Genomic DNA, 13,339 nt, shown 5'->3' with positions numbered 1-13,339 from the left:
TTCAAATTAGATGCATTCATTTTTTGCCCCAAGTGAAGTTATAGCGCATATCACTCAAAAGAATAACTACACCACATTCCGCACTGATTTTACTTATTTTCTTAATATGTATTGTGTATTTGTAATAGATCTTTATTTAATCTGAAGGACCATATAAATCTTGAAAAGTACTTTCTACTCAAGTAAGCTTTTTTTAAAAGTAGTCTTTCAAGTAGTGAAGTCTCACCTTTTCCACAGGGATAAGTGATTGCAGTAACCGAATGGTGAAAAGTGAAACACTAACATATGCCATTCTGTGGTGGATGATCACAAGCTCAGGCTGCTCTGAACTTGCATTATTTTTGTGGTAGGACATGGTTTCACCCAGGGTATCTAGGACTCCAAGCAGTTTTTCCTTCTGCAAATTAAAAGGAAGTTCATCAGGTTCAATATTTATGAACAGTATATGACAGGGATATACTCAGTCATTACAGGAGATACTCTTAGAACAAGATAAACGACATCCAGTGAATTTCACACATAGGCTCTCATCTTTTTAAAGACTTTTTCAGCTTGTCCTCATGCTGTAAGATGGTTCCCTACCCTACAGTTCATTAGAAATACGGTATAAAGTTATTTTAGTCTCCTCAACCGTTACAATTCATCGGAGAAGTCTGTTGCACATAGGGATGTGGTTCCTCATTGGGAGGAAACATGGGGGGAATTCTGTGTCTTCCCTCCCCCAAGGACTTCTCCCTCCACCCCCCCAAAAAAAAAATCTGTTTCTGCTGCCTTCAGTTTTCCACAAAATTTCCATTTTTTTTCTTGCATCGTTTCAAAATGTTCTGAAATTTTGTGTCTCTGCTGCCTCCATATAACTTTTTCTGGAAAAGTAAGACCTGCTATAGCAGGGCTCCCTCACGGGTGGCACCCTCACTGTAAAAATTCCTTCTTTCCATAAAAGTCCAGCGAGCCCCTATGTTATCTGCTTCTCAAAAACAAGTTTATATGTTTGATTCAAGCAGAGCATTCTTACACAGATTAATTGATGGATTTCTGCTTTAAGACTGTTCAGCTGTTTTGGACTTCTAAGGATTTGTCATATTATTATATTACTAGCCAAAATGGGGGGAGGGGTATAGCTTCTTTAAAATATATGTATATGCGGCCCACTCTAAATTCTAGACATAAAATGGACTAGAAACCGATATAAAGGAAATTGAGGTTTCTAAGCCATTTTTACAAAGGGAGACTCACAAATCCAAGACACAGACATCGGAGATACTCACAAGTTCCAGCCCAAAGAGACTGTTGTCTTCCCAAACATCTTCAGACACAGCATCAGAAATAAGCAGCAGGTTCTCAGCCAGACACTCCAGAACGTGCATGGTCACTTTCTTACTACCTGAGAATTTACACAGGTAAAGGTAAGGTATCAGAGAAGGATATTACAGTAAGAGATTTCTATTAATTAATTTGGTTATTGAGATCCACTACAATCTGGGTTAAGACTCGGTTTCAGAACTGAATTAGTCATGAAAACCCTGATGGATATCCTATGTAATGCAAGAGACATGAGAGCGTCACCCTGTTACTTCTGCTTGCTCTCTCCACAGGTTTTGATACTATTGACCATGGTGTCCTCCTGGAACAACTCAGTGTGATAGGTATCAGAAGCACCATATTATCTTCTGAGCTTTAGGGCTATGTTCAGCACTGGACAGAGAGAGTAGCACTCTGGCACTTGTAGTCCATGCTATATCATTGTTAAAACATCTGCACTTGGTTGCCCATCTACTGAGTCAGGTTCAACGTACAGTGGTACCTTGGGTTAAGTACTTAATTCGTTCCGGAGGTCCGTTCTTAACCTGAAACTGTTCTTAACCTGAAGCACCACTTTAGCTAATGGAGCCTCCTCCTGCTGCTGCTGCCGCGCCGCTGGAGCACGATTTCTGTTCTCATCCTGAAGCAAAGTTCTTAACCTGAAACACTATTTCTGGGTTAGCAGAGTCTGTAACCTGAAGTGTATGTAACCCGAGGTACCACTGTACTTGTATTACTCTACAAAGCCCTGAACAACTTATGCCTAAGGTACCTTAGGCACCACTTAAACCCTTATATCCCAGCTTGATCATTGTGACCATCCACCAGATGTTGGTTGTCCCCCGAGCTGGGAAGGTCATTTGACATCAGCCCAAAATACAGCATGTATTCCATAAGCATATACAGTCTTATGGAATACTCTGCCAATAGAGATACAGCAGGCACCTCCTGTTTCAACATTTTGTTCCCTGCTGAAAACTTTTCCTGCTACTTGCTTAGCAAACTCACTTAGTGACCTTGGTGAAGTCACTGGCTCTTGTCTGGCATTTATTTGGTTATAGTGGAAAGATCACGCAATTAGATGGAGTTGCTCAAAGCTATAAAATGAGTGTAAAGCAGAGGTGAGGTCGGTAGCAAACACAGAAATTGATTTCAAAAGAAGTTTGTTTTCATGATGGCTGCTGGACACATTAATAAAATTTAAGTTGCTCGGATTCCTAGCAAGAGCCCACAGAATGCGCAGAGCTTCACAGCAGGTAAATATGTTCAAAAGCCTTCTGCCGGGTATCCTCATTTCATGCATATAAATTATTTTGAGTTTCATTAGTGTGCATATGTATGTGTATATGTATATGTATATGTATATGTATATGTATATGTATATGTATATCTTAACATTTTGAATGAATAGAAGCTTCAGCTCTAGAACACCTGGCCTATTATAAGCCCAGAATTCCTTTTTTAAAAAGAATTACCTGTTCTTAGAAGAGGCACAGCATATTCTAAAATGGCTACACAGAACTGAGGAAGGCTAAGCTGTTGGAACTGTAACTCTAAAGTATCCTCATTCTCCAGTTCTGGAAGGTCAATATGGCCCATATCCAAAGGTGAGTGAACTCTTGAATTCGCATTAGCATGAGAACTGCTTCCACTGCAAAAAGCAAACAAACAACCTTATCAATACACAATACAACTTATCCTACTATTTGCAAGTAGCAAAAAGCAAACTGCATAGGAAATGTTGCATGGCAAATGCTGTAATTGGAGGACCACTTTTGGATGTCTGGTGGCACTTTCTTCTACCTTCTCAATCCACACTTCAAACCCAACATTTCAGTGGTGTAGTCTTCTCAATGCACCACTGTGATGCACAACATAGGCAGAGTGTTCCTTTTACTCAGCTCCTCTCACTTTTGGTGAAAAACCTTGCCAAGGTTGCTTCTATAATCACTGCATCAATTGGGTGGAAATTACCATAAAATTAGGCCAAGCTATCACAATACTGCAGCCTTCAGATAGAAGGGGTTGAATACAAGAAGCTGAAGGTACAATCACAAGGCTATTTTTAATAGTAAGCTAACAAGATGGCACTGCATCGCTTTGCTGGTTTACAGAGCCTGGTGTGTATTACTTTTTTGGAACAGGAGTACAGTGAACATTTATTCTTCATATTTAAAAAGAAACACCACAATTCCAAATACTACATTTCGCATGCTGTCTGCCAAGGTAATTTGGGACATTCTGAGTTGTGTTGCTTCTTGACTAAAGGTAGTGATTAACGAGCCAGTCATCAAGTCTCTGAAAAGAGACACGTTTTCTTCTACCTGCTTATTAGCTCTGCAGTTATTTTCGTTCTTGATGAAGCCCTGTTTCACACAGGAGCACTGAGCAGCCTCCAGGTGACTTAGCAGCTATCAGTTACAAGACTCCAGCTGCTCTGGGAAGCCCATGCCAGTTGGCATTCATTCATTCACAATAACAGTAAGCAAAAAGAAATGAACTGAATTACATGGTTCATTCAGCATGCATCACCCTCCACCTATTATTGCCTTAACCCTGCATGTATGGGGATCTTAACATGTGGTTTTCTCAATCAGTTCTAAGAAGATGGCTCTATATCTGCACCCCTTTGCCTATGCACTGCTGTCCCATACAGGAAGTCATGGTCAGTGCTTACAGTGCAGTCTGACATTTGTAAAGATTTCTAGACAGGAATAATAGAATTTAAAGTTTCAAGCTTGGTTCTATAACGCAATAGGCTAGTAACACACATTTAAAGTACAGAAGCTCCAATCTTTAATTTGAAACAAACAAACAGAGGCTACCGACTGAAATAGGATAACAAGTATATGGTATACAACAAAAATGTTATGGCCAACCTTGAAGATACTGCATCCCAATCTTGACCATCACCTCTGGGACGCTGACCTGTACGTCCTATCACGGAAGGCCGAGGACTACTACTTCCAGGGGATGCATTCTGAGAATGAAGGGATCTTCTAGCATCTTGGCCATAAGACACTGAGGAATTCTGGGAAACTGTACCTTATATGACATTAATGACAATCAGGCTTTTGTATGCAGCAACCACATAACAAATAAGATGGACAAAACTTCAAGAAATTTACAATGTTTTCTATCCAGTAGAATACAATTGAATATAAGCCAGGATTTAGGTCAACATTCAGAATGCACTTCAAACAAACACTGAAAGACTGCTATTTTTGCTACTAAAAATTATCTAGAATAATTCTTATTTTGCTAGGTTTCCTTCCACTATATATATTTTTTAAGCTATGGAAATGTTTTTTAAAAAACTTGCAAAAAGACTTGCTTTAATGAATTATGCTGTGAACTTTGATCAAATATTTGTCTTCAGATGCATTCCTTCTGTATTCAAGCTTACTTAGTGAACCTAAAAACTGGTAAGGCACAATCATGCGATAGCTTGAGCTGTGGATCTGCCAATTTACACATCAACAGCTATATTAATAGCCTATGTGAGACAAGCAGAACCAAACTAATTATTTTTCCCTATTTGCCTCAACAACTCTCTATTGGCTATTGCATCTTGGTGCCAGTGCAATTGTGTATCAGCACTAGTTGGATACACTATCTCTTGAATCTCTTACCAACTTCCTGTCAGTAAATACTTTGATCCCCAGAAAACACACTGTTGTTTCAAGCAAAACTCAGGTAAATATGAAAAATATCTAAGGAGGAACAGGCTTCCTAGCTGCAGGAAGTATAAATAATATCGGGGAGGGGTTATGGTTTTGTTTGTTATTATGTTTTGTATTTTTGTATGTTTATACTGTAACCACCCTGTGATCCTCAGATGAAGGGAGGAATATAAATTTAATAAATAATAATAAAATATACAAGGCAAGTCTAAATCCTGACCATCTGTATTTTCTCTTCCTTCATGTTCACCCCGCCTGGTATCAGCAATGTGGACTGAATAGCCGTCTCCAGCAAACAGATAAATGAAGCATGTTATATATTGGTATAGTTGGATACCAGTAAACATTCACCTACATATATTGTTTGGAACAGTGTAAGATAATAATGGAATCATCCCATATCTCAACTTGTTTACTGCCATGTTTTCTCACCACCACCACATCTGATTTATTGTTACAATGATATAATTCTGGCTAAGTCAGAAATGTATTGCACTATGTCTCTCAATACTTGGAAGATAAAAACATGAAAACAATAACACAGAGACACAAAAGAAGTGTGCAACATTGTTGTAGAAGAAACCTAAGTGGCATCTAATGGTAACTTAACTACTTTATGAGTTGTGAAGTGCTTGTCCGTAATACTGCTATGATACATTTGGAGGAAGTATGCGGTTAAAAATGGAAACAAACAAACAAGAATGCAATTATATATACAATTTTTCCTATAACTATAAATTATTTAATGGATAGAGGGGGAGAGAGAAACAAAGTATTTGGCCAATGTCTAATCAAGAGTCAATTTACCCTGATTTAGCTATATCTTTTTGTTGCCTATCCTTTTCTGACCAAGTGGAGATTTTTAGTCCTGTCTCAATCTGTACTGAACTGTGCTGAAGTTGGCATTCTTTTTATATGTGTTTTTATTGTTGATTTGTTTATTATTCAATTGTTTCAGGAAACTTTATGGGAAGCAATTCATCAATGAAATGAAGGAGAGAGGTTGATGGAGGGGAGAGAGAGAGATACAAACCAGTTTCACTTGAGACAAAACTTGGATCTCTATGGAAGTTCAGTCTGTTTCTTAAGAAGGTACATAATTGCTGCAGACATAAGACAGCTTGTAAGGCTAAACGGTGTTGTCCATCTCTTCCGAAAGCCAGTGTTGTTAGTGACAGAAGACTCTGAGGTAAACGAAAGTCATCCATTATTAGAACTTAGGCCTAAACATATATGCAAGCAAGGCAAACCAAAAACCGCTAACACTTCTAAATGAAATATTTTAGTTAAAAGCATTTCTAACCTGAACAATCCTTGGTCTCTGAAGAAATATCTCAGCAGGAAAGTCTTGCATGATGACATCTTGTAGAAGCTCACAGGTATTCCAAATTAAACTGTGATTTTTGCTTCTCAGAGAGCTGTAAAGTACATTTGAACTTTTACTGTGAACTTGCTTTGCAAAGCTATAGTAATCAACTCTTTATACTCCATCAGTGGCATAATTTTATATCTGATTTGATTATATTCCACCCTATCACCAAGGCTCAAGGAAATTTATTTTTTAAAACAACACACACACGCTGGGTGGGTGGGTAGGGAGGAGAGGAGGCAAGGAGGTAGTGATTTCATTAATAATTCCATGCATGGCTCCAGAACAAAAGAAAACTGCCGCAGTTCTTATAGAACTTGCACTTTAAAGAAGAAATGTAGCAACTTTTATTCCCTGTCACAGAACACAACAAAGCTATAATTAATTTCACATACCTTTCACTTGATGAAAGAACATGTCTATCTGTTGTGGTCAGGGATAACCATGGAAATGTAGAAAATTTCAAGGATTTCACGCCGTGTTTCACTGAGGATGGAAGAAAGGCTATTTTTACTGTGTGCCATATACTGAAACACAGAGCAAACAGGTATCATTCAGTGTTTCCATTGTAGAAACTCATAAGCACTCCTATAGTGGATGACTCTTATCTCGTTTCCCCATCCCAATATACCTTTGTCATTGTTTGAAACCTACAATGCCCAACACTAATTTTCAAAGGCTTAAATGGTAAGAAATGTATCTCAACGCCATCCTTGAAGCTAGAGTTTTCTTTGTTTTGCTTTGCCCTGGATCCATTTTCTAAATGTAAACTAGAGGGGGGGGGATGCAATCTAAAAGATTATTAACAGAAGCCTATCAGAAAAGACAAAGTGGTACATTTTTGATGAAACCATTTTGATCCAAGGTTATATTTTTGAAAAAAGAATACTGTAGCTATTAGTTCCACCTGCCAATAAGGGCTGGTATCCAAGCACTTCCTTTTGATTGCATAAAATTCCAACACTGGTCTAAAACTTACTTCTAAGTTGTTGATAAGTTCAAATCAATAGTTGAAGATCCCCTCCTCCTGGATTAACTCTTTCTCGGGTGTTAGTTTTTCTGCCTCCCCCTGCCCCGCCCCATGCCACCTATCTTTTCTTATATACCTGATTCTCAATACGTTGCCCAGGGGGGTAGCTAGTTGCTCCGGCACCCAAAGTAGCAGGGACAGGGTGAGCTGCCCATGGAGGCAGCGCAGCGATCCGCGCATCGGGGTGCCACAGAGATCCGCGCACGAGGGTGGTGCGGAGATCCGTCAATGAGGGCAGTGTGGCAAGCTGCCCACGGGGTCCACCTGGCAGGCACAAGCTGCACTCTCCCGTTTCGGGCAGTGCAGGGCCCCGAGCCACTGCGTCACTCCCAGAAGAGACGCGTTGCTGGGGCACGCTGCAGGCCAGGCCCCGCAGTAAGTGCCGCCCCCTGCGGTGTGCCATTTTGTCACCCCCTCAGGGATGACACCCGGGTCGGACCGCACCCCCCACACTCCCCTTCCTATTCCCCTGCCATTGCCTGGTCTGTACCTTTCTTTCAGTCACATTGGCTCTGGGATCCTCTCCCTTAAGGTTCCCTACATTAAGGATCTTTTCCCTATCTTCATCCTGCTGCACAGCAAGGCTAGGCCGATCTTTCCCCTTGATGTGAGGTTTTAATCATAGCCAGACTGTCAATTTGCCAAGGAATCAGGTTCCTTCCTTTTATCAATTATCACCTGGCAGGAGCTATGCTATTAGTATGGACATGAGAAATCCTTGCACCAGAATTTCCTTATTTTCTCCTGACTTCCAATCTACTTTTCTTGTGTGTTTTGTCTTTTAGATTGGAAGCAAAGGACCCAACTTTTTTTTTTTTAATGGCTCTATAAGGTGCTCTGGGAGCCTGCTGAAAAAAACATTAAAAGTCTTAAAAAATAAATATGTATTTTCCCCTTCCTTCACCCAACTGAAAAGTTTGTTTCCCCAATTGCTCTGAATGTTCATGAACATTCCATGATATATCAGCTCATCTAACTGGTGTCCAAGGCTTCCACCACCATAACCACAATACAGGTGGGTTTAGCTATTTAAAAAAACCAATAAAACAAAAATAAAAAGGAAGAATCTTTAAACAAGGTTGAAACTTCATCCCTTCTCAATGGTGCTCAACCACACTAACAAATCTAGAAAACTATCCAACATATGTTTACTTCATTTTTATAAAGTTACCTACCAGATAGCTGTTTTGGTGGTATTCCCATCTCTTGCAAATTATTTCCCCCTTGATCAAAGTATCCAGCATTAGCTTCTTCTGACAATACTTAAAAATATAAAACCATAGTAAGTAGCAGCATTAACTGTATTAAATAGCTTCTTTTTTTAACTCTATGGATCATATACAGCCATTTTTCCTTTTTAAAAGTAGATCTGTTTCCTTCCAGTATTTTCATTTTTGAAGATTTATACTTTCAAATCTCCAATTCTCTGAAAATCACTGAAGGGATCAGCAGTCACAAACACAGATACCATTAACAAAGGTTTAGCATCTGGGCTAAATAACTTGATATTTTCAATACAAGGCCCACACTTTGCAAAATAAAAATAAAAGTGCTGTGTATAAAGGTGTAACTTACCTATATTAGTCACTGCTGGCAAGGGCGTTTGATAAGACACTTCCTGATAATCAGCAGAGATTTCTGAAGGCAACACAAATAGCCCATCCAAAATCCCATCAATCACAGCCTGTAGGTTTGGATCCACATTTGGACGAAGTTGAGTGAAAAACTCCACTGCCCCAATCCCAACCAATTGTTCCACAGCAGATGGATGCTAAAATTAGAAAGATGATATGAAGTTAAAAAACGAAATGGCAAATTCTCCAAGCTTTTATTTATTTAAATGTGCCTTGCAAGAAAAAGCCCATCCAAGGCAGCATACAAAAGATAATTAGTTTCATATGCTTCTAATTCCTGGACCCAGGATGGATTCAAAATTCTGGAATGGCCAGGCTAGCTTGCTGGTGAGGTGATGGCCTAGGTATGGGTTGTTACGCTAACAAAGCAAATGGTTCCATGTTAGAGAGCAAATGGGTGGACCTTAAATCGCTGGTAGGTAGGAAGACAAAGTCCAAAGTTGAGAGTTGCGTTGTGTATGTGAGCTAGAAGGTAGAAGCAAGGGTGTAGGCTGGGCAGCTGAAAGACAGAGCCATGCTTGATTTCTGTTGGAATCCAAGGCTATATCTATGGGAGAAACAAGAACCTCTTGGAGTGTTGTATGCAGTTGTATATATGTGTAAATAAATCATATATTATAAAGACACCACAGTCTCCACTATTCCTCATTCCAAAGGAAACACAAACCCTGGGCAAGGGCCTTGAACCCCTGGAATCTTGCACCGCCCAGAGATTGGGGTGGTGTGCAACAATCATTTAGCTTCATATGCATAGCAGAGGATCTCAGAAAGAGCTGTATTTAGAAGATAACCATGTACTGAGCATCTCATTCAAGTCACCTTTCAAAAGAAATACATCATGGCATATAATTTTACTTTCCAATGTTCTTTTAATGCCGAAGTAGCTTTACATTAAGTGGGGTAACATGTAAGTACTTTTCAGCATGGATATGGACTGTAGATGGTTTGCCGTTTTCAAAAACATATAACAAAACAGATAACTGTACCTTCACCAGGTTGCTCACTAAATTCAGAACGTCTTCTTTCATTGGTACTACAGGAAAGTTGAACCACTCCAGAAGACTGAGAAACAGGAGTTTTTCTTGAACCAAGTCATCATATGTAACCAAGTTGTGATCCAATTTACACAAAATATTTCTAAGAGCACGTTCTCTAATTTCAGCCAGCTGATGACCTGTTCAAAAAAATAAAATAAAAATGGAATAAGTTTCAGAAGTTCAGCTGATACTTTAAATCAGATGCATTGGTTATTCCCAGTAAGTTCAGCTCAGAAACCAGCTTCCCAATTCTTTAATCCCAATACGTGTTAAGAAGGTGGTGGACTCTCCTCTCCTTCATGGGAGGTTTTAAAGCAGAGGTTAGATGGTCATTTGTCAGGGATTCTTTAGTTGTGGTTCCTGCAGTGCATGGGGCAAGACCCTTGGGATTACTTCCAACTCTACAATTCTATGATTCTAAGACTTTAAACCTTTAAACAAATAAATCAAGAGAGGCAAATACATTTGGTAATGGTACTACACAGAAAATTTCAGTTGATCCTCTACTCCAGACCACAAGACATACATATCTGCTCTTCATTTCCATACATCTGTCACTCACATACTGTTTCCCCCTTCCCACCCCACCACCCCATAAACCATTTTTTATATTTCTTCATGAGCAACAGCAACTTGGTTTGACCTTAAAAAGCTGCCACTCAGAAACTAATCTTTTAACAAAACATAATAATAAAACCAATAGGTTTACATATGCCTAACTCTGCATCAAACTGGAATATATAAGCATCATGGATCTAATTCAGAAAGCTTTTAGATGGTAAAACTATAGTTGAAGACCAGCAGCATAGTGTCAGTTGTAGGCCACTGGGGTGGGCGCACTCCGGGCGGCGGGCATCAGCCCAGCCCTCTCTGCTGAAGTGACCCCACACCCACCAAAGCAAAGCATGCTGAACCACCTGCACAGCCATGCAGAGAGGAGCCCAGCTGGCCAATGCAGCCATTGGTGGGCAGAGAGGAGCATCAGGCCACACTGGGGGTGCCTGGTTTGCCCCAGCCCTCCTGGCGCTCCCCACACTATGACCCTGGTGAAGACTTTGATTATCAAACTAAACACACTTCCTACAGTGCCCTATTTACTTCAGTGGTAAAAATGCCTAACGAGATGCAGGATCGTGCTGGGTATTCCCTATTCAGAGTCGCTGTGATGGGATAAAAATAATAAAATTGTTGTTGCTGTTGTTAGGTTTGTTTTCAAACACAACTCAATAAGCACAGTTATGTAATGATCTTCTGCTCACTGCATCACCCTGTGCAAACTCCTATACACAGTTTGATTTAACTCAAGTCATCGCATGGGGGTGAGGCAAGAAGAGAAAGCTAGTGAGCATTCATTTAAATGAAGAGCACAGAAAATATGCTAATCAAATTTGCAGATGACACCAAACTGGGAAGGGTAGCCACAGAAGACAGAATTGGGATACAAGAAGACCTTAACAGATTGGAGAACTGGGCCAAAACTAACAAAAGGATTTTCAATAGGGACAAATGTCAGGCTCTACACTTAGGCAGGAATAGCCAGCTCCACAAATATAAAGACGAGGGACACCTGGCTTGCCAGCAGCTCATGTGAAAAGGATCTACAGGTCTTGGTAGACCACAAGCTTCACATGAGTTAGCAGTGTGATGCAGCAGCAAAAAAAAACCCCTAATGCTATTATAAGCTACATCAGCAGAAGTATAGTATCCAAATCAAGTCACTGTAGTCTGCCTTGGACAGACCACACACATGGAGAACTGCAGTAGCATAGCTAGGCACTGCAAGGGGGCTCAACAACTTTGGAGAGGGTTTCGACCCCACTGGAGAACTGTGTCCAGTTCTGGGCACTACAATTTGAGGATATTGAACAGCTGGAACGTATGCAGAGGAGGGCAAGCGAGAGGATGGAGGGTCGCTTGAAGGAGCTGGGTATGTTTCGCTTGGAAAAGAGGAGATGTGATAGCTATCTTCAAGTATCTAAAAGGAGTTTGGGGCAAGCTTGTTTTCTCCTGCTCCGGAGGATAGGACCAGAAGCAACGGATTCAAGTCACCAGAAAGTGGAACAGCCTCCCCACAAGAGGTTGTGGACTCTTCTTCCTTGGGAGGTTCTTAAGCAGAGTTTGGATGGCCACCTGCCAGGGATGGATGCTTTAGCTGAGATTCCTGCATTGCAAGGGGCTGGACTAGACGACCCTCGGGATTCCTTCCAACTCTACAATTCTAATATTCGCTCCTTAGGGAGTGAATTCCATGTGTGTATGTATGTATATATATAGATTCACTCTCTAAGGAGCGCGCGCAGGAAGGCAGACTCGGACTGCAGCCCTGCGCGCATTGAGCACGGAAAAAAGCAGCTGCGCTCTGCAGGAAAGTTTCCCTCTGCCGCTTATCCCGGCGCCCCTGGAAGCAGCGGCTGCGGCTCCAGCGCGCTCGTCTCCGCTCGCCAGAAAGGGAAGGGGGCTTCGGAGGATCCACCACTTACGGAGCTTCCGGACGAACGGCGACAAGGACAGCTCCGTCGGAGGAGACGACGCGGCGGCGGCGGAACGCGCTGCCATCGCCGCCGCCGCCTTCCTTCAGCGGCCCCACATTCAACCACCGCGCCGCAAGCGAGCGCGAACTTGCGAGAGGCGGGGTTGGGGAACGGAGCGGCGGCGGGCCATCTCGCGAGAGCAAACGGCGAGAACGGTTGCCCGAAAGGAGCCCCTGGGAGCTGTAGTCCTTTCTCCGCCTCCCGTTCCCTTAATGGCGTGCGGGGGTGGCGGAAGTGGAGCTTTCTCTCGTCGGCCAGGTTTGCGTTCTCGCGAGCCTTCAGCCGAGGCTTCCGGCTGATGAGGGTTTGCCGTTGCCTGGGAAACAAGCCGCTCAGCCCGCTCCCTCGTTTGCTCGCCCGCCGCCGTCGCTTGAGCGGCGGCTGTGTGTCCGAGTCCCGCCTCTTCTCCCGCGCCTAGCTCCGGGGGGGGGGGCGGGGAGGAAGCTGCGCTTAGCTTCTAGAGGCTGCTGCTTCCTTCCCGTCCCCTGACAGTGCGACTCCATGTGTGTTTATTTGGACGCCAGTCCTGCTGAGTCCAATGGGACTTCGGCGCAAAAGTCACGAAGTGTAGACATATTAAAAGAAAAGAGTCGATTCACTGCTCTTACTAAGGCCACACTCATACCTCCGCTTACTTGGGAGTTGTGAATTCACTTTTTAATTCACTTATTATTAATAATAAAAATGTGCTGTGCATTCCATGATCGAGACAATTCCAATGTAACTATCCAACCTCCCAACATTTCCACACCT

General features: G+C 41.8%; 1 protein-coding gene across 3 annotated transcripts in view; it reads right to left on the bottom strand.

The window, feature by feature from the left end:
- Positions 1 to 12,696, bottom strand: part of RTTN (rotatin) — a 92,192-nt gene extending 79,496 nt beyond the window's left edge. For all 3 annotated transcript variants that reach the window (XM_082235256.1, XM_082235257.1, XM_082235258.1), the window contains exons 1-11: positions 12,536 to 12,696; positions 10,005 to 10,192; positions 8,960 to 9,155; positions 8,560 to 8,646; positions 6,750 to 6,840; positions 6,289 to 6,403; positions 6,019 to 6,169; positions 4,182 to 4,347; positions 2,778 to 2,953; positions 1,269 to 1,384; positions 227 to 397 (exon numbers count right to left, since the gene is read on the bottom strand). In XM_082235256.1, the coding sequence (XP_082091382.1) occupies positions 227 to 397; positions 1,269 to 1,384; positions 2,778 to 2,953; positions 4,182 to 4,347; positions 6,019 to 6,169; positions 6,289 to 6,403; positions 6,750 to 6,840; positions 8,560 to 8,646; positions 8,960 to 9,155; positions 10,005 to 10,192; positions 12,536 to 12,611 (1,533 nt within the window). In that variant the 5' untranslated portion in view covers positions 12,612 to 12,696. The remainder of the gene's footprint in view (positions 1 to 226; positions 398 to 1,268; positions 1,385 to 2,777; positions 2,954 to 4,181; positions 4,348 to 6,018; positions 6,170 to 6,288; positions 6,404 to 6,749; positions 6,841 to 8,559; positions 8,647 to 8,959; positions 9,156 to 10,004; positions 10,193 to 12,535) is intronic.
- Positions 12,697 to 13,339: the final 643 nt, after the last annotated feature.

The sequence above is a fragment of the Podarcis vaucheri genome (genome assembly GCF_965113315.1).
Source record: "Podarcis vaucheri genome assembly, chromosome: 8".
NCBI classification, from domain to species: domain Eukaryota; kingdom Metazoa; phylum Chordata; class Lepidosauria; order Squamata; family Lacertidae; genus Podarcis; species Podarcis vaucheri.
Note: the sequence above shows the minus strand (reverse complement) of the source record. Positions and strands in the feature narration are given on the sequence as shown.